The sequence below is a fragment of the Colobus angolensis genome, unplaced genomic scaffold (assembly GCF_000951035.1).
Source record: "Colobus angolensis palliatus isolate OR3802 unplaced genomic scaffold, Cang.pa_1.0 Scaffold33, whole genome shotgun sequence".
Lineage (NCBI taxonomy): Eukaryota > Metazoa > Chordata > Mammalia > Primates > Cercopithecidae > Colobus > Colobus angolensis.
In genome coordinates, this window is record NW_012116599.1 from 6,736,059 (window position 1) to 6,757,758 (window position 21,700).

The 21,700-nt window shown below is 39.7% G+C and overlaps 1 protein-coding gene and 1 long non-coding RNA gene across 2 annotated transcripts in view; both read left to right on the top strand.

Annotated features, from left to right (window-relative positions):
• The window catches only part of COL4A3 (collagen, type IV, alpha 3 (Goodpasture antigen)), a 151,226-nt gene extending 131,746 nt beyond the window's left edge, over positions 1–19,480 (top strand). Inside the window, exons 39-52 of the mRNA XM_011952038.1 lie at positions 1,145–1,225; positions 1,616–1,714; positions 1,921–1,968; positions 4,324–4,509; positions 5,340–5,470; positions 9,366–9,438; positions 10,270–10,341; positions 10,431–10,556; positions 11,401–11,499; positions 14,149–14,358; positions 15,654–15,831; positions 15,961–16,075; positions 17,518–17,690; positions 18,548–19,480. Coding sequence (XP_011807428.1) covers positions 1,145–1,225; positions 1,616–1,714; positions 1,921–1,968; positions 4,324–4,509; positions 5,340–5,470; positions 9,366–9,438; positions 10,270–10,341; positions 10,431–10,556; positions 11,401–11,499; positions 14,149–14,358; positions 15,654–15,831; positions 15,961–16,075; positions 17,518–17,690; positions 18,548–18,632 — 1,676 coding nt within the window. The 3' untranslated portion in view covers positions 18,633–19,480. The remainder of the gene's footprint in view (positions 1–1,144; positions 1,226–1,615; positions 1,715–1,920; positions 1,969–4,323; positions 4,510–5,339; positions 5,471–9,365; positions 9,439–10,269; positions 10,342–10,430; positions 10,557–11,400; positions 11,500–14,148; positions 14,359–15,653; positions 15,832–15,960; positions 16,076–17,517; positions 17,691–18,547) is intronic.
• A 200-nt stretch (positions 19,481–19,680) lies between these two features.
• Positions 19,681–20,350, top strand: LOC105518806. Its single transcript, XR_001002883.1, has 3 exons — positions 19,681–19,929; positions 19,977–20,086; positions 20,148–20,350. It is a non-coding gene; the product is annotated as an uncharacterized LOC105518806 (long non-coding RNA).
• The last annotated feature ends 1,350 nt before the right edge of the window (positions 20,351–21,700 follow it).

Sequence of the window (21,700 nt, forward strand, 5' to 3'; positions counted from 1 at the left end):
CTCAGCGTATAGCCCTCCTGAAATCACTGCGGTAAACAGAAAGCTATTTATACTTTTATGCTGCAGTTGCTTTTATTCAACTCTGAACTTCAAATTCTAACACACTAAGAAACAGGGAATTCATTAAGAGAGCCCAATTTTACTAATCAGCCCATTTGGTGGACTGAAATATAAAAATATGTTCCTATAACCAACATTTTTGAAGAACTGTCTCAACAAATTCAGCCCAAGGATACAAAATGTTAGCCGCTGTACAATCGTAATATTTGTATTAGTTTGTTCAGTCTTCCATAGTGAATACCACAGACTAGGTGGCTTAAACTACACTTGATGTTAGCCAGAAAGGCTGAGAAGCGATGAGGTGGCTTAAACTACTGACGTTTATTTTCTCACAGTTCCAGCAGCTCCGAGTCTGTGATCAAGCTGTCAGCAGCGTTGGTTTCTTCTAGGGCCCCTGTTCTTGGCTTGTAGATGGCTATCTTCTTCCTGTGTTTTCCAAGTGTCTTAATCTTCTTTTCTTATAAAGACACCACACGATATTGGATTAGGGTCCACCCTACTGGCCTCATTTTAATTTAGTTACCTCTTTACCGGCCCTTTCCCTAAATACAGAGTCACGTTCCAAAGTACTGAAGGTTAGGACTTCAACATATGAATCTGGGAACAACACAATTCAAACTACAACACCGTGCGGTGACTCTTTTTTGAACCCATTTCTGGATTGAATTGTGGCTTTCTTGCTTATTAGCTTACAATTCAGGTTTAGGGTTTTGTTTTATTAAAAACAACTGGGAAACTGTTAGGTTGCAGATTCAGGTCTTACTTAAATACAATAAACTACCTGTTCAAATACAGAAAGTTTCAATAAATTTGCATTTAACTGACAATTAAAATAAAATTGCATATTGAGTGGTGCTTGTGGTTGGCGTACACACATCTTTGAAAGTGATTTGCCACATCTCTGCATGTGGTTCTCCGGGAAAAGAGCAGCCTGGACAAAACCATGGGGTGACCTTGCAACGAGAGAGCTTCCTTAACGCCAGCATGAGCATGGTTGACTATAAAAACAGACCGTTTCAGTCACAGTTGTAATCATTTATCTTTTGGTGATCTTTTTTCTTCCTTCCCCTCTCTTCATTTCTAGGAAGGCCAGGTCCTCATGGCGATTTGGGTTTTAAAGGAATCAAAGGCTTCCCGGGCCCTCCAGGAATCAAAGGCCCTCCAGGTTTCATTTTTGTATTTTCTCTCTTTCCTTTTCATGTGGGAGGCACACTTTCTCCTGAGGTTTGGATTTCTGTAAACCTACTACTCTATAGAAGGCAGCTCCTAGTTACTCAGTATCCAGACAAAAATGCAAAAAAAATGAGATTAGATATTCCTATCTATTTAATTCAAATATTTGGCAACCTATTCCAAACTGATAATCCTCATGATAATAGTAATCTGTATGTGGTTTTCCCTAGGAACATAGCTTCACGTAGCTACAGTTCTGAAAAACAGCCTCTTTAACACAATTCCACACATCTCCCTGGTATTCCCACTAGGCCATTGGCAAGAAATAAATCGTCTTTATGTATATCATAGTTTTAGGCTTTTTTTTTTTTTTTTTTTTCAGGTCTTCCAGGATTCCCAGGGTCTCCTGGACCAATGGGTGTAAGAGGTGACCAAGGACGTGATGGAATTCCTGGTCCAGCCGGAGAAAAGGGAGAAACGGGTACAACTTGCTCATTATCTTTGATCCACTAGTTTTATTTTGGATAGAATCATTAGTAACAGTGTAATCCTTTGCTGCTCTAAAGATTTTTCTCCGATAGAACTGATTATCTTTAACATGTTTTTGGTGTGTACTAAAGTTCTGTCATAGACATATAATATAATGAAATTGACCAAATATTAACATGCCAAGATTATATCTTTCAGGTTTATCGGGGGCCCCTCCAGGCCCAAGAGGGAACCCGGGTGCTCAAGGTAAGCAGTTCTTCTTCCCTGTCCTAATGTACACATTTTCAAGGACAGAAAGCAGTTGAACATGCTTGAAATATAAATAAGCTTAACCTAGCAAATTAAAGATGTTCCAATGGCAATATAGAAGGATATTTATCATCTTGGTCTTCAATTTTAAATATTTACTTATTACCATCACAACAAATGGAATTAATGAGAAACTCTGATTCAATTTTGGAATTTCCTACTAAGAAAGTCTTGAAAAGTAAAAAGGATTCTTCTGTATATGTCTTGCTGTTGTTAGCATGGTTTAAAGGTACCACCTCCTGAAAGGTGAAGGTGGAACTGATGGGTTCTCAGTGAGCATCTGTCCCTGCTGTTCTGAGGCACAGGAGTAATCCAAATCCTTTCCCACCTATATCTTCTTAGGTCTGATTCCAACTCCCAGATCCAGCTTGCAGTCCATGCTATTGTTTATTAAAGGCTACCCAGAGAGTCTCTCAACATCTCAGACATGGCAGTTTACTGAACATGTCATTCAGAGTATTTACAAGTTTTTTGTTTGGCAGGCCGCAAGTCTGGATTTCTCACATCAGTGCTTTACAAGATAAACAGCTTCTTTTAACTCTTTTCCATTTTCTAGTCAAACCTTCCAGGAGAAACATCAGATTGTTTGCACATTTCATTGACCCGTCTCAGCCACGGGTCCTATGAATGGGAGCATTTCATTAGCAAAGAGGCCTAGCACACTGAAGGGCCCTAGTTATTGATGCTCATGCGAACCAGCAAAGAATAGCTCGATGCCAATGAGAAACTCAGTCGGGTAGGAACCACCTTTGACAAAACAGTTAAAGTGTAAAAGTAGACAAGAGCTGTTCTCTCCCATTTGTTTCTTACTGGTTTGATTGTTCTTTTAGTTGAGCTCAGTCTTCCCACATCTCTCAGACCTCTCCTTTCCCAATGAGCACGAAGGCTTTTCCTGTTCCACAGTGTAGCTTTAGAATTGTGGTCAAAAGGAGAGTTGCTCTTCATGTTCCCAGGCTAACTCACAGTTTAACCATTTGCAATGAGAACACTAGCTTTTAAGTGGAAATAAAATTTGGTGTAAAACGGTCATACCTTAGGTTTAAAAGCCTTAAAACTAACCAATAGCCTAATTATGTAAGTGAATGATTATGCACCTCAATCCCTCTAGGATAACTAAATATGGAGAAGAGTTCATTGAGACTTGGAAGGTATGAATCCTTTTAATTAGTTCATTCTCCAAAATCCTAAAATGAAATCATATTGCAGAGCATGTAATCATTTTAATGAACATGAAATATATAATCCAAGCCATCTTGGTGCTTCAGGTCATTGCCATGCAAATACAGTATTACAAAGCTTGGAGTGAACTGAAGTCATCTAAGCACTTTCTTTTAAAAGCATAAATTACAGGTATTAAAAAGCTAAAGGATGTGAATAGACATAGGGCTAGATAGTCAGTATTCATCAATTTTATTTTCATTGCAAGTCTTTACTATATAATAACTCCCCAAGCCCTCCCCTGAGCTATTAGCCTCCCTTTCTTTCTCCCTCTCCTTCTGTACATCTATCTCCTGTTTTCATGCCATTTACTGCTTCTAGAAAAACACAGAGATTGGAGAGAAGAGGGAGACATTATTTTCAATTCATACAATATTTTTCATTCATGAATGTCAAAGCACAATTTCTTGAAGGTTTTCTAAAATGAAAAATATTAGTATTAACTTGTGACCTTTTTGGGGGGTCTTTGGTAAATCCAAACCTCCTGCCACTACTATTCCTATTATGGGGGATGTGTGGGGAAGTTAGCAAAAGGACAGAATAAAGACTGCAATTTTGTTGCTCCTTTGTCTGGGTTTAGCTGGATAATACTTCAAATGCACACATCAGTGCTACGCCATTTAGCTTCTTATGCTCTAACGGATTATCAGTGACTCAACAATGTCAACATGATTAAGTTCATCAGCTGATAGTAACTGTGGCTTACGTTTATATAACACTTCAGAGCTTATGCCATGCTTTTATGTTTGTATGTTATCTCACTTGATCTGAAATAATTAGCTAGAACAGGTATTACCTCCATTTTTAAAATAAGAAAATCAAAATTTGTAAAAGTAAATCTGAAGTGAATTTGCCAAGATCGGACAGCTAGTTGGAGACACACTGAGTCTCAACTCAGTTTTTGTAGCTCTGTATTGCATTTACCAGCAATATATTATAAAATATATATTTTAGAAATATATATTCTGAATCTGAACACTTTTAAGCAAAGTACTTACATTATTAAAGATAGCCAAGAACTCTAACCCAACCATATGGCCATTAAAGAAACTTATTAAGCCTTCTTCTTTGCAGGAGCTAAAGGAGACAGGGGATCCCCAGGTTTTCCTGGCCTCCCTGGCAGAAAAGGGGCCATGGGAGATGCTGGGCCTCGAGGGCCCACAGGCATAGAAGGATTCCCAGGGCCACCAGGTCTGCCCGGTGCAATTATCCCTGGCCAGAAAGGAAATCATGGTCCACCAGGCTTAAGAGGAAGCCCAGGTAGAGGGTTTACTTTTAAATAGTATAAAAGAACAAAAATCATGTTTGACCTCAAAAGTTTTCAACCTCCTCCTCACGTTACCTTGTTGCTTCTTCTTTCCCTGTGGTCATCTCCATTCCCCGTCTACCCATGGTTCCCACACCCAGCAACTGTCAAGGCAAGGTAGCTTGTTTGAGGGATGCATAGTCAGTAAATCAATGAGCCTGGCTGGACACAGTGGCTCATGCCTATAATCCCAGCACTTTGGTAGGCCAAGGCGGGTGGATCACTTGAGGTCAGGAGTTCAAGACTAGCCTGGCCAACATGGTGAAACCCTGTCTCTACTAAAAAATACAAAAATTAGCCAGTCTTGCTTGGTGGTGCGTGCCTGTAATCCCAGCTACTCAGGAGGCTGAGATGGGAGAACCGCTTAAACCTGGGAGGCAGAGGCTACAGTGAGCTGAGATTGCACCACTGCACTCCAGCCTGGGCAACAGAACAAAACTGTCTCAAAAAATAATAATAATTAATTAGCCTAAAAGACAGTGATGCATTCATTCAACTCTCTTTGTTGAATCCCTAGAGCTGGGCTAGGCTCTAGGGAAGCAGGCACAGACCCTGCTGTAACAGACCCTCACTGGGGAGAAGCAGATCCTGCTGGTGGGTGCCAGGTGCTTCACTGGCATCATCTCATCCTGTCTTTACCACAGTCCCATCACATGCCCCAGGGGAAAGAATGTTTGTGGTAATGCTAAGTGAAGGGTTTATACTTCATTAGAAACAATCACTGATAGGTAGAACCTTCGAAGCTCCCCGGCTGGCAATACTGACAGACTTTTCATGAATTCAGGTGAGCCTGGTCCCCCTGGACCTCCAGGGAGTCACGTAATAGGCATAAAAGGAGACAAAGGGTCTATGGGCCACCCTGGCCCAAAAGGTCCACCTGGAACTGTAGGAGACATGGGACCACCAGGTCATCTGGTGAGTATGGATAATTATTTTGACTCATTATCAATTTAATATCCACTTATTATAATTATTCTTATATTGTACATTATATCATATATTGTCGATATTGTTAACTGTATTAGTCCATTCTCATGCTGCTAATAAAGACATACCCAAGACTGGGTAATTCATAAGGAAAAGAAGTTTAATTGACTCGTAATTCTGCATGGCTGGGGAGACCTCAAGAAACTTACAATCATGGCAGAAGGCACCTCTTCACACCACAACAGGAGACAGAATGAGTACCAAGTGAAGGGGATAGCCCCTTATAAAACCATCAGATCTAATGAGAACTCACTCACTATCATGAGAATGGCATGGGGGAACCACCCCCATGATTCAAGTACCTCCCACTGGATCCTTCCCAGGACATGTGGGGATTATAGGAACTACAATTCAAGATGAGATTTGGGTGGGGACACAGCCGAACCATATCATTAACATTGACTTACTGTTAGTACAAGAGTACTGTTATACTCTTATAAATTAATTGCCAGATCAGATGGGCCTGGAAGCAGCAAAAATTTACAATTTTTGATGCATCTGTGCAGTATGCCTAAGGGAACACAGTCCAAAAGTTTCTGAAAATCAAAAAATCTTCAGAGTTGGAATGATGTGGCCTCTAAGAGGCCTCCAAAACTTTGGTCTGTAAGGGACTCACCTCTACAGCATTCCAGACCCTTGCTTATTTAGACCCTGAATGAGTCCAGTGATGGAATCTTCAAAAAGCAGCTGGGAGTTCAGAATCCTTCCAAATGACACTGTCACTTTTTCCTCTACTTATGTGCTTCTGAAGTTTTCTGCTTTCTCCTGTAAATGCCTATTTATTTTCTGCCCCCCAAATGCCTGCTAATGTTTCTAGCTAACTGCCATTTCTTTCCAATTATTTTATTCCTGGCTAAATACTTGATTCTTTCAAATTCAGTTTAACCATTTATCAGCTTTGCCTCTGTACTGAATACACCCTAGTTTCTCATTATTGTCCTAAAAAATATAGCCTCTGGAATGAATGCCCACCAGAAGTTAGAAGTCAATGCCCAGTGAGTGGCAAAAGGACAGAAGAGTCTACTGTCTGGAATGTCGTCATTTTAGGAATCAGACCTAAAATTCCACTTGGGCCACTGGGCTGACCTGCTTGTCTCCACATTGCGCTTGTAATCAACTAAAGGCCATGAGCCTTTTCCTCATGAACTGCTACTAAGTTTTCTCCATTATTTCTTGCCAAGCTTGTTGTTATTGATGTTTATTTGGGACTTAAGTGTAGAAATTTTACATTTATCAATCTTAGATATTGTCTTATTCATTTAGGCCTATGCACCCAGCCTGCGATCTCTCAATTCATATTCTCTCTCTCAACACCACAGCCGTCATCCCTAGCTTTCTCTTAGCAGCATATTAGAAAAGCTGATCCCTCTGTCGACATCAAATCCTTGGAGACAGATGTTGAATAGATGAATAGGGATCATAACTGAGTGTCTACTCTGTACCAATGGATAGAAAAACAAAAAGCTGCAGTCCTTTGCCCTAGAGCAGCCCACAATAAAGTGAGGGTGATAGGCACAGAGACAGGCCATTTTCACACCGTGTGGTAGGAAGAATGCAGGAGGCTATGGGGACACAGAGGAAGGGTATTTAATCCAGACTGTAGAGGGAAGACGCTCAGGAAAGATCCCTCCCCGAGGAGACTGATGCCTGATCTGAGTCTTGACAGATGCATAGGAGTTATCCAAGAAAATAAGAAAAGCAGGGGTATGGGTGGGGTGGAGGAAGGGAGCTTTCTGAGCAAAATGACAATGGGTGTGTGTGAGTGACAAACACACAACTCTATTACTGGAGCTGAGGTGGGAATGAGGACACCTTGAGAGGAGTCTGGAGGGCTAAGCAGGAGTCAGATAATGGAGGTCTGGTTTTCTAGACTAAGAAGAGGGAGGAAATCACTTGCTGATCCAAGAAACACTTACAAAGCAGCTCTTTGTGCCCAGAGTTCTCTCTCTACAAGCTGGAATTAATCCCTTAATGAACTGCCTTTCGATGTGGCCATTCACCAAGCTTTAAATCTATCTTTGTTCCTCTATGCAGCAGCCATTTTGGCCACAAAAACATGGTAGAGAGAGCTACCATGGCACGTGGCACAGCTCTCTCTACCATGTAAATTGTCAATGTACAGAACATCTATGTTATAACTCATTTTGTCCTCTACTAAGCTCATCAGTGATGCATAATGAGGTACTTTGCCATAGCTCATTGTTAGGAATCACTCTTAAGCTCTCTTGGTATTTGATTTCCAGAATCTACTTTTAAAAGTTTTTCTTTTTTTCTTTTTTTGAAAAATGACATATTTGCCCATCTTCAGTCTGTAAGTGTCTCTTGTGTTCTCCATGATTCTTTGAAAGTTGCCAATTTGATCCACAGTTACATCTAAAGACCTTCCAAGGACACTGGGATGTACAAAGCTTGGTTTGGAAACATGATCTTACTTAACTACTCTGGTGATTTCATGGTCATTCATAGGCTTCTATACTTACAGTTGAAAGATGATTATTGATGGATGTCTCAATTGGCTTGGGGCCTTTAACAGTTCCCTCCTGCTGCCAGGGATAACCCTGGCAACATGCTCTTTTTCATAGTTACCTTAGCCTCAAGAGGAACAGGCAGAAATAAGAAGCCAGCAAGTCCTTGACCAGATGGGCCTGTTTTCTCTCTCTTCTTTTTTTAACAACACTTTATCCAAGCAATCAGATGGTTCCTTCTTTGGTCTTCTTGCTCCAAAGATAGCTGGTTCAAGGCCAGTTTTATTCTTGGCACTTTTCACGATCTTCAAAGCCCATTATTCTCAGGTAATAGCATTATCAATTCATATGGACAGTATGAAAGTAGATTTAGCATACATTTTGACAAACAGCTCTTTTCAGAAGCCCTGCTCCCTCCTCCCTCCTTCTATGGCTTTGCTTGAGCATCTTCTGGCTATAAGACCAGTTCATGTGAGCCTCACAAGAAGACAGCACCTCCTTCCCGCTTAGATTATTGCATCCTTGTCAAATATGCCTGTCAAATACTCTCTCTTGACAACCCCTGTACACTCCCATCCCTGGACATTACTTCTCCTATCATCATGGTCAAGAGTAATTTATGGTAGCTAGCTTAGTTAGAATGATGCTTGGGTGCTGTTAACTCAACAATGGCTTTGTTGTCTTTGCAACAATTATAAATACAGATGATTATAATTTTCATTCTGGGCCAGGCATGATAGCTCACTACTATAATCCCAGCACTTTGGGAAGCTGAGGTGGGCAGATCATTTGAGGTCAGGAGTTCGAGACCAGCTTGGCCAACATGGTGAAACCCTGTTTCTATTCAAAATACAAAAATTAGCCAGGTGTGATGGTGCATGCCTGTAATCCCAGCTACTCAGGAGGCTGAGGCATGAGAATTACTTGAATGTGGGAGGCAGAGGTTGCAGCAAGCCAAGATCATGCCACTGCACTCCAGTCTGGATGACAAAACGAGACTCTGTCTCAAAAAAATAAAAAAAAATAAAAAATCATGCTGGCAGTACTGGGCTACTCCATTTAGGACACAGAATATCCGGTTGAATCCAATACTAAAACAACATACACCAACATTAGAAGGTATGTTTGCTCTTGGGCTTAAGGGAAGCTTTTATTTTACTTTTAAAATGATAGTCCTAAGGAAAGGTTCTAAGTGGCCAAAGGAGTTATAGCCTTGATTGAAAAAATGATGTCTGCTAACTTCAGCTTATTCTCATCCAACATAATATTATACCCTATTTGCATTTTTTAAAAACTGCTGTGAATTTAGTAATTTTAAAAGATTTGTTTTGGTTCTACTCCCTTTTTTTGAAATATAGGGAGCACCAGGTACTCCAGGTCTTCCAGGACTCAGAGGTGATCCTGGATCCCAGGGGTTTCCAGGCGTGAAAGGTACTGTTTTTGTGCATTGCTCTTTATATGCAAATACAATAACCTCAATTTATATTTTGGGGCACACAAGTGTTTGTTGAAGTACAGACAGCTGGGGTTAGTACAAATAGGACCTCGATATGAGTGAAGTAGGAAGGCTCCACTATACTATTTCAAGATTCTTTAAAATAAGAGTATTTCTCCAGATGAACGGCTCTCAGTAACCTTCTTTTATTTGTGTAAAAGACTGTGCTTGCAAGAGAAATCTTACCACTTTATTAGTTCATGCTAGCAGTACCAGGCTACTCCATTTAGGGCACAGAATATCCAGTTGAATCCAATACTAAAACAACAATATGGCACAAAGCAAATATTCTCTATGTGCTCAAGAGAACTCCTGATGTAACTAACTCTAGGCTATGAGTAAAGCTAGAGTAATAAGCTGAGAAAGTAGATAACTATGACAACCAAGCAATATAATTCACCAGATGGTAAAACAGGTTTTAATGTGACTTTGTATCTTACCTTAAATATCAAATTGGTTTCTGAACTCAAAAATTGGACTCTTAAGGACCCTTCCCCTTCAGTGTTAAAATACAAGTTCTTAATGCCTGCTTCTGGAATATATTTCTTTACAGACTCATTAAGCATGACCTACTGGGTCCCAGTGATATGCCAAAACCTATGTGAACAAAAATGAAATTGTAGCCCTTGTGACAGAACCCACAGGACAGAGCCTCCAGGCACACTTCTAGTATTTGTCCTTAGAGTCAATCATCAACCTGAAGAAGTAGGAGACCCATTGATCTAAGTGGAATCACATTGTGTTTTTGTTTGTTTGTTTGTTTTTAGGAGAAAAGGGTAATCCTGGATTTCTAGGATCTATTGGACCTCCAGGACCAATTGGGCCAATAGGACCACCTGGTAAATAAATTTCCTTACTATTGATCTCAATGAAGAAAGGTAAACGCATCCGTGAAGCCATCATCTTCTTCTTATGTTTATGTCAACAGGTATACGTGGAGACCCTGGCACACTTAAGATTATCTCCCTTCCAGGAAGCCCAGGGCCACCTGGCACACCTGGAGAACCAGGGATGCAGGGAGAACCTGGGCCACCAGGGCCACCTGGAAACCTAGGTGTGAGACTGGCAGCATTGACTTGGATCACTAGGAAGTGGTTGAACCAAAATACCTGTAAACTGCTTTGGAAACAGCTGATACAACTTCACAGAAAATGTTGAACATGATAGTGGTTTTCACAGTCTTAGCATTGAGCTCATTTTACCCTTGACCAGCAAATAAAAGACCTTGGAATCTATTGAAAGCTGTTGTACATAGTATAACTTGAACAAATATACTTTAGGGGAGCATATTTTTGTTTTTTTATTTTTTATTAAGGTAAAGGTATGTCTATCTCCTCTGACAACTGTCAGTCTTGGGGCTCTATTTCTAAATGATTGTCTGAATATACCTGAGTTCTGTGAATTTATACTTTTCTAACACTTTGTACAGCAAAGTATTAGAAAAAAAAATGATTTAGGAATCTTTTCAAAATACTGGTGTTTGGAAATTGAACTAACCCCTCTCTCTACATAAGCAGAGTGTATTGTAATAGGCTTCTGAATGGAATGATTATGCCTTAAATGTGTCTGAATCACTTGGGAGATAAAGATATTACTTATTAGTTTGATCAATTCAGGGACGTAGTGAATTCTGGAAGAACATAAATCAAAATTGCAGCACAATTCTAAACTACTGCATTAAGTATCCTCATAGTTCATTTTCGAGAGCCTTGTTTTCTGGGAAGTGGGGCTAACAAGTTAGGTGTCTAATCATCCTAGCTTGCCCAGGACCGAGGACCTTCCCAGGATGCAGGACTTTCATTCCTGAAACTGAGAAAGTCCTGGGTTAACGGGATGGTTGGTCATCTTATCTTTCATCCTATATGATAAAATGCAGTGCAATGTTGGTTTTTGCCTAGGACCCTGTGGGCCAAGAGGTAAGCCAGGCAAGGATGGAAAACCAGGAAGTCCCGGACCAGCTGGAGAAAAAGGCAACAAAGGTTCTAAAGGAGAGCCAGGTAAACACCCAGCTTGTTTCCTCACTAAAGAAATGTTATTTAGACATAAAGAGGTCTTATTTGAGTGGGTGACTATATGAGTTATCTAGGCCTTTGAGTTTATGTTATTCAGATCAGACCAAAGGCCAAGGATCAAATGTTAATTTGGAAGATGAGAATCAAGAATTATTGGAACACACTATTTTTCTGACCTCTTAGCCGGTCAGATGGGCTCCAAACTAACGCACAGTTTAGCCTGAGGACAAATAGAACTAATAAGTCCTAAGGGTGTTCTTCTTTCAAAAAGGCCAATACTTGTTTTCAATACCTTATAGGAGTAATTAGTTAATAATTATTATTTATAGGAGTGGTACATAAGTACATAGCTAGAAAAATATTACCTTGGTATGTGTAGAAGAGCAACTTAGTATCCTTTTTTAAGAAAGCCATCTTTTAAAAATGCCATTCTTCATGGTGGCAGGTGCCTGTAATCCCAGTTACTTGGGAGGCTGAGGCAGGAGAATCGCTTGAACCTGGGAGGTGGAGGTTGCAGTGAGCCAAGATCACACTACTGCAGTCCAACCTGGGTGACAGAGCGGGACTCTATCTCAAAAAAAAAGCCATTCTTGAATAGAATTCAACAATTCATGTATGTCATGAAAAGGGGCCTCTTACATATAGTGTTTTATTCTGAACATATGCTGTATGTGTCAGTTTGACACCTGGATCAACATCTACCTTCTGCAAACGTTTCAAAGCACTCTTCTGGAAACTACCTTGATGTGCAAATCTTCTATTTTTTAGGATTGCTGACTTTGTTAAAGCAAGAAAAATTCTAAATGTGATTTCTGAATTTACTGGCATATATTATGCTCAGATCTACTATATTAAAATGGTAAAGAATGTAGACTTAAATTTTTAAAAATTCAAATATGATGTTAATATTATAATACTAATTGCATAATTACATATGATTTAGTATTGCCATGGGTGCACAGTGAAGTACTATTAATCATTCAACTTTCCTTAAAGTGTGGTTTTTGAAGTGACAAAACACTCTTATTAATAATTCTATTAATTTAAAAATTTTAATGACAAGGCTTTAATGCCCTAAGAATGGGGCAACAGCAAGAGCAAGGGCACTGCAATACAAATTTTGTTGAGAATTAATTAGCAAGTAGACAGTTCAATGCTATGGAGGCCTCACAAGAATGACAAAGGGATCTAAGAGTCAAACTGCACTGGCATAAACTGACAGCCCTGGCCCCTTTCTTGGAGATAAGGAAATGCCTTGGATATCACACATCTGTATAAAAGCTCACTTCCAGTTCCTGCCCTGCTCAGCTAATCACTTTCCAATTCCTGTGTAGAGATCAGGAGGCACCTTTTGTTTAGGGTCAATTATACCCCCTCTGAATGAGGGCAGGGGTTAGGAAAAGAGAAAAATGTATCTCCTCAATATATTAAAACCATGGCAACTTGGATTTTTCAAGTAAGATATGAGACTGGAGAAATTGGATGTGGCCTATTTTTAATTTCAAAAAACCACTCAAGGTCCCTGGAGGAGACAAGAGTGGGCAGAATTCAGAGAAAATTGAAAAAATATATAATACTGGGGCTTTTACAAATTTTTGTGGGAAGTCCTGACTTCTGAGTCAGGACTAAACTGTGACAATGCCTGACTCCCAGGGGCATGGATGTTTATGGACAACAAAACTAATTCCTGTGATGATGTAGGCCCAAAGTCTAACGGTCTCTGTTTTCTCTGTGCTTCCTTAGGACCCTAAAGAACCATGGCCCAAGTCCGGTTGGGGAGGGAGTCAGGGTACAGTGGCTGCACAAATGGATGGGGGTGAGGAGGTGGAAGCCAATGCCAATACCATAAATAATAGCTGTTCAATGAAAGAAAGGAGAAGGAAGTTCAAGAGGAATGCAAGAGGGGACAGCTCACTGGTCCTCATCTAGAACATGACAAGTGTGGATTAGCCTTGTCCAACTCCGTACTCCAAAGTATAGAAAGTCTTTCTCCACAGGGAGAAAAATGTACAGAAACCATTTACTTTGTTTTTAACTCATATAAATAAAATAAATTAACCCTTATTACAGTAAAAAAAAAAAAAAAAACCCTTCTCTCCTTACTTTCCTTACAAATTGATCAAAACTTTCTTGAAGTTTGAACCTTTAAAAAGAGCTTTCAGTGTTTTCTGCAATTGTTTATTGTAGACAATGTTGCAATAATTTGTGAATTTATCAAAATCATAAGTAATGTATTATTATCTACTTGAATAGACTTTAAGTTGTAGATATTGGATTTTTCTCCCATCACATTGTAGGAGGATTCATTCATTTATTCATAAAAAACATACATAAGACCTACCAGATGCAGGCAGGCCACTGTGCCAGGCCTCACAGAGGAATTCAAAGATAAAGACCTGATCTCAAAAAACTCATCAGATTTTCACACAAAGATTGATAAGAAGAGGCACTGTGTGATAAACTGCTTAACATTTAATAATACCGTTTGGCCATTTTTATAAGCCACTCTTCTCTAGGATTTCTTCCAATATATGGGGCTCAACATATATATACACATATATTTAAATTAGTACTTTGAAAAAACAAATTTAAGATTTTGTGTGTGTTGCAACATTTAGAATGTGTTTTTTGAAGGACCACCTGGATCAGATGGATTGCCAGGTTTGAAAGGAAAACGTGGAGACAGTGGATCACCTGCAACCTGGACAACGAGAGGCTTTGTCTTCACCCGACACAGTCAAACCACAGCAATCCCTTCATGTCCAGAGGGGACAGCGCCACTCTACAGTGGGTTTTCTTTTCTTTTTGTACAAGGGAATGAACGAGCCCACGGACAAGACCTCGGTAACGTCCCAGTCCCATTTGCCAGTTGTGTTGTTCCACATGCAGATTGTAAATCTTTATAGCCTACGACGCTTCCCTCTGAAGTGTAAACAACCTTGAGTATCTCCTGGCACATTTTAAAGAGAGCAAATAAAACAACACTGGCCTAATTTTCATTCTGGAATGTAAAATGCTGGAAGGAGCCTAGCTCAGGAATGCCAGCCTAGCTCCTCCCATTCAGTGCAGACAATTTGCCCCTAAAACCCCCTAAACCACCTGTCTGCGTTTATCTTTTTGGTGTTTTTTCTTTTTCTTTTTCTCTTTTTTTTTTTTAGACAGGGTCTCACTTTCATCACCCAGGCTGGAGTGCAGTGGTGCAGCACGGCTCACTGCAGCCTCAACATCCCCGGCTCAAGCAATTCTCCCACCTCAGACTCCTGAATGGCTGGGACTACAGGCACATGCTGCTATATCCAGCTAATTTTTTTGATTTTCAGTAGAGACGAGGTCTGGCTATATTGTCAAGGTTTGTCTCAAACTCTTGAGCTCAAGCAATCCTCCCTCCTCAGCCTCCCAAAGTGCTGGGATTACAGGTGTGAGCCACCATGCCCAGCCCACCCGTTTGCTTTTTAATTTCACAAATAATAGCTTTTCTAAACCTTTATCTGGTAATTAGCTATTATGTACATATGAATAAGTGGGAATACTTTGAAGCAAAAACACTATCCCAGCTGACCTATGCTAGCCCCCATGTTCTAGATCGATTAGAAAGAGCCACAGGGGGCTGGGCACAGTGGCTCAAGCCTGTAATCCCAGCACTTTGGGAGGCCGAGATGGGCGGATCACAAGGTCAGGAGTTCGAGACCATCCTGGTTTAGTAGAAACTCTGTCTCTACTAAAAAAAATACAAAAAAACTAGCCGGGCGAGGTGGCGGGCGCCTGTAGTCCCAGCTACTCGGGAGGCTGAGGCAGGAGAATGGCATAAACCCGGGAGGCGGAGCTTGCAGTGAGCCAAGATCCGGCCACTGCACTCCAGCCTGGGTGACAGAGTGAGACTCCGTCTCAAAAAAAAAAAAAAAGAAAGAAAGAGCCACAGGAAGTATTAAAGGTGGGAGAAAGAAGATTTGTTTGCCTATTGGATCTTTTATTTCTATCAGTATGAAAACTTTTCAATACTACACTTTGCAGATAACTCTTTTGTGTTGTCTTTGTCCAGCTTTTGCTACAGGTTACGTTTTAATTGGCTTCTCTCTAGTAGCAATGCTGAAAATAACTTTAACTTACTGAAAGTGATACTCAGTCTGATATTTCATTAGGAACTCTGGGCAGCTGCCTGCAGCGATTTACCACAATGCCATTCCTATTCTGCAATGTCAATGATGTATGTAATTTCGCATCTCGAAATGATTATTCATACTGGCTGTCAACACCAGCTCTGATGCCAATGAACATGGCTCCCATTACTGGCAGGGCCCTTGAGCCTTATATAAGCAGGTAAAAATCCAGTCCCCTAGTTTTACAATGGGACCAAGTGAATCACTTCCCTTGTAATGGAATATAAGGCAGCACATCACAGTGCAGAAAGTGGCAATGCTGCCACAGTGTTTTTGTTTGATGTTACAGATGCACTGTTTGTGAAGGTCCTGCGATCGCCATAGCCGTTCACAGCCAAACCACTGACATTCCTCCATGTCCTCGTGGCTGGATTTCTCTCTGGAAAGGATTTTCATTCATCATGGTGAGGAGAAAAGGAACAGGAGTTTTATAGTAAAGACTACCCGTAGAATGTTACGTTGTGCTGGGTAAAATGTGGTTCCCAGGGTCGATGCTGTATGATGTCAGTGGGTGCAACATGTCATAGACATTTCCTTGAAAATCTATAAATACACTTTTTTTTTTTACTTCTGGTAAATAATGGAGTATTTAAAAAAGACTTCTCAGAAGGAGATTATCTACAAATTCTATTATGAAATTTAGGTGAATAGTAGCTGCCATTTATTGATAACGGAATCCCTCTTTTTTTATTATTTTTATCTTTTGAGACAGAGTCTCACTCTGTCACCCAGGCTGGAGTACAGTGGAGTGATTTTGGCTCACTGTAACCTCTGCCTCCCAGGTTCAAGTGATTCTCCTGCCTTGGTCTGCTGAGTAGCTGAGATTACAGGTGTGTGCCACCATGCCCAGCTAATTTTTGTATTTTTGGTTGTTTGTTTTGTTTTTTCAGTAGAGACAGGGTTTCACCATATTGCCCAGGCTGGTCTCAAACTCCTGACCTCCAGTGATCTACCCAACTCAGCCTCCCAAAGTGCTGGGATTACAGGCATGAGTCATTGCACCCAGCCTGGAATGCCTATTTTTTATAAGATAACTGCTTTATATACATTCTCTGTAATTTTTATGAAAACTCTGATAGGTAATTTCTATCATCTACAGTTTTACAAACAAGAATGAAGTACTTTCCCAAGGTCTTACATCTATTTAGCGGAAAAGCTAGGATCTGAACCCAGGTCTGTCTGCTCTGAAATCTGTGCCCCTTTCACATTCATACAGAGATAAAAGCAAAGAAAGTCTTTTAAAGAAAAAGCTGTCAGATGTCAATGCTAGTGAAGAAGTCTCTGGAATGGCCATGTGTGACTGTGATGACTGTCACAGCTGCACACAGGTGGTTCTTTCTTTTTTCTTTTTCTTTTTTTCTTGAGACAGAATCTCCCTCTGTTGCCCAGGCTGGAGTGCAGTGGCGCAATCTTGGCTCACTGCAATCTCCACCTCCTGGCTCACTGCAATCTCTGCCTCCAGGGTTCAAGCAATTCTCTTGCCTCAGCCTCCTGAGTAGCTTGGACTACAGGCACATGCCACCATGCCAGCTAATTTTTGTATTTTTAGTACAGACATAGTTTCACTATGTTAGCCAGGCTGGCCTTAAACTCCTGACCTCAAGTGATCTGCCCACCTAGGCCTCCCAAAGAGCGAGCTGGGATTACAGGCATGAGAGCTGGGATTCCAGGCATGAGTCACTGCGCCTGGCCACATAGGTGGTTATTTCTAATCTGTAGCATCACTTATGATCATTCCTCCCCCTTCTTTACTCACAGTTGCCCATTCATTCAAAAAAAAGTAGAGAATTGAAAATTTGAACCCCAGTGGACAGAGTGTTTACTGAGATTTTTTAAATTGTGGTAGTTCACAAGTGCAGGTTCTGAGGGCACCGGGCAAGCACTGGCCTCCCCTGGCTCCTGCCTGGAAGAATTCCGAGCCAGCCCATTTCTAGAATGTCATGGAAGAGGAACGTGCAACTACTATTCAAATTCCTACAGTTTCTGGCTGGCTTCATTAAACCCAGAAAGAATGTTCAGGTAACTATTCACCATCAAGCTGAATCTGATGACTCAATTGCAGAACTGTTGAAAGTTGCCTGTGTTCCCGGGTCAAGGAGTGGCCATGATTTTGTACTACTGTGCCAATAAAGACAAAATCAGTGTTTTGTCATTACTAAACACATTTAACATTTGTATATATATTTATAGTAAATTACTTGATGCAATCACACTAAATGATCTCTCATCTGAATTTACTGTATTGAAAGACTTGCGAATAATGTGGATTATTTAAAGGGTGGGAGTAGTTTTTATTACAAAAAAGATGATCTGTAAGTTTTCATCAAGGCTTATGTTTCTTTAATGCTGCTGAAATATGACTAAAATTATAAAATGCCACCATATATGCCTTTTCAGAAATATACTTCTTCCATAAAGATAAATAGTCCTATAATAAATTTCTTTCTCTCTTTTTTTTTTCTTTTTTTTGAGACAGTCTTGCTCTGTTGCCCAGGCTGGAGTGCAGTGGCACAATCTGACGATCTGGGCTCACTGGAACCTCCATTTCCCAGGTTTAAGTGATTCTCCTGCCTCAGCCTCCTGAGTAGCTGGGATTACAGAAGGCGTATGCCATGATACCTGTCTAATTTTTGTTGTTTTTAGTAGAGATGGGGTTTCACCATGTTAGCCAGGCTGGTCTCAAACTCCTGACCTCAAGTGATCCTCCCACCTCAGCCTCCCAAAGTGCTAGGATTACAGGTGTGACCACCACGCCGACCCTGTAATAAATTTCAAAATAGCGACAATATTCATTAATAAAACTCAAACTCAGCAAAAATTCCCTTTTATGCATAAATCAATGAGGTTTTTTTTTTTTTGGTTTGTTTTTGTTTCAGAAAGCCTATTCCATCAACTGTGAAAGCTGGAGAATTAGAAAAAATAATAAGTCGCTGTCAGGTGTGCATGAAGAAAGGACACTAAAGCTAAAAAAGACAGCAGAACTGCTATTTTTCATCCTAAAGAACAAAGTAATGACAGCATGCTTTTATTTAGGTATTTTTCTTTAACCAAACAATATTGCTCCATGGTGACTCAGTACAAAGTTTCAATTTGTTTCCCCACAGAACAAAGCAGTTCTTTCAAGTCAGTTCTGTGATCTGGGTCTCTAGTCTGTGCTATTTCAAAGTTCCCTGTGGCAAAGCAGCAACTATTCACAAAATAACACCAAAAATCTATTCCACTTACATCCAAGGCACTGTCACTATGGTGACTGTATGAAGTTTGAACTCTACAAGTTATGAAATATTTGGCCCACTGTATTCCCACGTTTGTCCTCCTCCTGTCTTTAAGACTCAGGGAGGCTAAATCAGTGTTTGATTGCCCCACCACCCCTTCATGAAACTTCAGACCCTGGGTATGGGAAGAGAAGGGGGCATATGGTATCCTGGAGCATTTTGTATAGAACTGGACTTTCAGACCTGCTGAGGACCATAAGGCCTGATGGAACACAGAACTGAACTGAGGTTCATGGATTTTCTAGGAATGTTTCAAACATGCCCACTGCTAAGGGCAAAAGGAGGATTCCCTGATGGAACCATAATACCATTGGAAATACTATATGGTTTTGTTTTGTTGATTTTTAAAGTTTTTTTGTTTATTAAATTCATTTCACTGTAGCTCTAAAATCTGCTTGTATTCAAAGCATATACAATTTCCCCTCTTAGTGAATTAGTTTTAAAAGGATATTGTTATATACATACTATGAAATATGTATAACTTTAACTTCTCTTTTACCAGCATACCCACACAAATAACAAGAATACTACTTATGAAATGTGTACTTTATCCTCATCCCATAAATGTTGGTGCATATCTTATGTAAAGGAGCAGTTCAATAATCCACGAACGAACTTAAGCCATTTGTTGGTTTATCAGACTCAGAATCTATTTTTTCATTGCTCTGAATATGTCATCACTCTAGGTTTTACAGATTTATTCCTTTGTTACTTCTCTAATTCATCCTTTGTTTAAAAAAACAAAAAGCAACACTTTTTATGTTATATATTCTTACAAACCATATTGAAAGAGTCCATTGTTTAAAAATCTTAATGTATCAAACTGTATAATTTGGCTGCTGTATGTCTTAAAACCCGCTTTTCAAGGTGTTGATACATTCCCAAGGTTACTTAATTCAACTTAACAATCATGTTATTCAGCACCAAGCATGTCCCAGACACTATACTAACCTACAGAGATGCTAAGAGAAAAAAAGAGACTTGTTTCTGATCTAATATCCCAGAAAAAGTAACTCATTGCTCTGTTAAGAATCTCACATACACAAGCAGCTTCCCTCCCCTCTCATTTTTTCTTCCTTTTCACTGCTGTTATACTTCATTATGATAATTCAGCAGGCCCAAGTAAAGGTTAAAAATAAGGTCTATGCCTAGGGAAACCAAGGGCTTCTAGTTTCTCTTAGAAAAGCCAAGAGAAGATAAGGTCTGAATAATAGCAGAAAAACCAAGATCTACAAAACATTAAACTAGTGTTATACTTGATGATAACACTATTTGATGAGTCTTAAGAGTCCAGACACCAAGAGACAAAGCTTTGAAGATGCTTCTTGATCTACCTAGGTGGAGTTGGTGGTGCTGATGTTTAAATTCAGGCTACTGCTTCAATCTCAATTGCTTTGTAAGTGAAAAACGTGACCCAGAGGACAGCACAGACTATGGCCATGGCTCACATGGTTTACATCCTTCACTGCTCATGTGTTTGCTGTCAAGCCATTTTTACATCTCAACTAAGATGTGCAGCATTTCACTTATTTAGATTCACTTAATGAATAAATTTTTCTGCTTTAAAAATATCCCATTATCCCAAGTGTACTATAGCAGCATATAGAGCTAGCTAATCTCTACTACAAACCCACCATAGGCCAGTAGTTCTCAAAGTGCGGTCCCTGGAAGAGCAGCATCAGCATCATCTGGGAACTTGTCACAGATGCAGATTCTAGGGACCACTCCAGACCTACAGAATCAGAAACTCTTGGGGGAGGGCCCAAAATATCTATGTTTTACCAAGCCCACCACATGATTCTGATGTACTCTAAAGACGGAGAAAACCTTGTTTTTCAAGTTTTTCAAGTATTTCTAGAAATATTGTTCTAGACAAATACCCAAGCAACAACTCTACAGGCAGTTACCCAGTACGGCTGGCCACAGCTGTTCCATCCATGTCTCTATTTAAAGTTCAAACTCACAGGTGACTCTAAGGTCATCTATTTTTACTCATAAGTAAAAGCCCTAGACTGGTGCTAATGTCAAACCACTGGCCTCCACTCAGGCCTCCATCTACTCATGCCCTCTTATCAGTATTTAACTTCTGAGGAAGACAAGTGATGCTAAGACCTGAAATTCCAATGAAGCCATATGAACAACTGTTCAGTCGTTATTCAGTCAGCTGTTCAGCACTAAGTTATAGCTCATGTGCATTATTTTCCAGATAACTTAGCTTATGAGTAGCTTATACAATTATGAAGATTTAATATTACAGATAAAATGTAAACTGTTTCTTTAAAATTGGGGCTTCAACTTTGGAATTTCACAGTGTGCTAAAATAACAGATTTCTCAGAAGTCTTTCAGCAAGATAAATGTTATTAAGTAACTTATTTATGAAAGTATTAAAATAATGCTTACATTTGAATTTGATGGCTAACTTACAAAGATTTTCATGTATCAAATGTAACTTACTGCTACTAAACTTAATTTAATATTTACTCTATAACCAAATGAAATATATTTAAAATATATTGAATATTTTATATTGTTATATCCTGACCAGATTATAATATTTTAATGTACTAATATTTCTGTAATTATATCTAAAATATTATTTTATTGTATTGCCTAAGAATAAACATTTTTTAAATTGAAGCTGGTCCTTTTTTTACAAAATGGAAATAAATTTTTTTTGGATTGTAAGAATAACAGATGTTCACTGTAAAAAGAATAGACAATACAAAAGTTATGAAGAAGAATACAAAAACGGC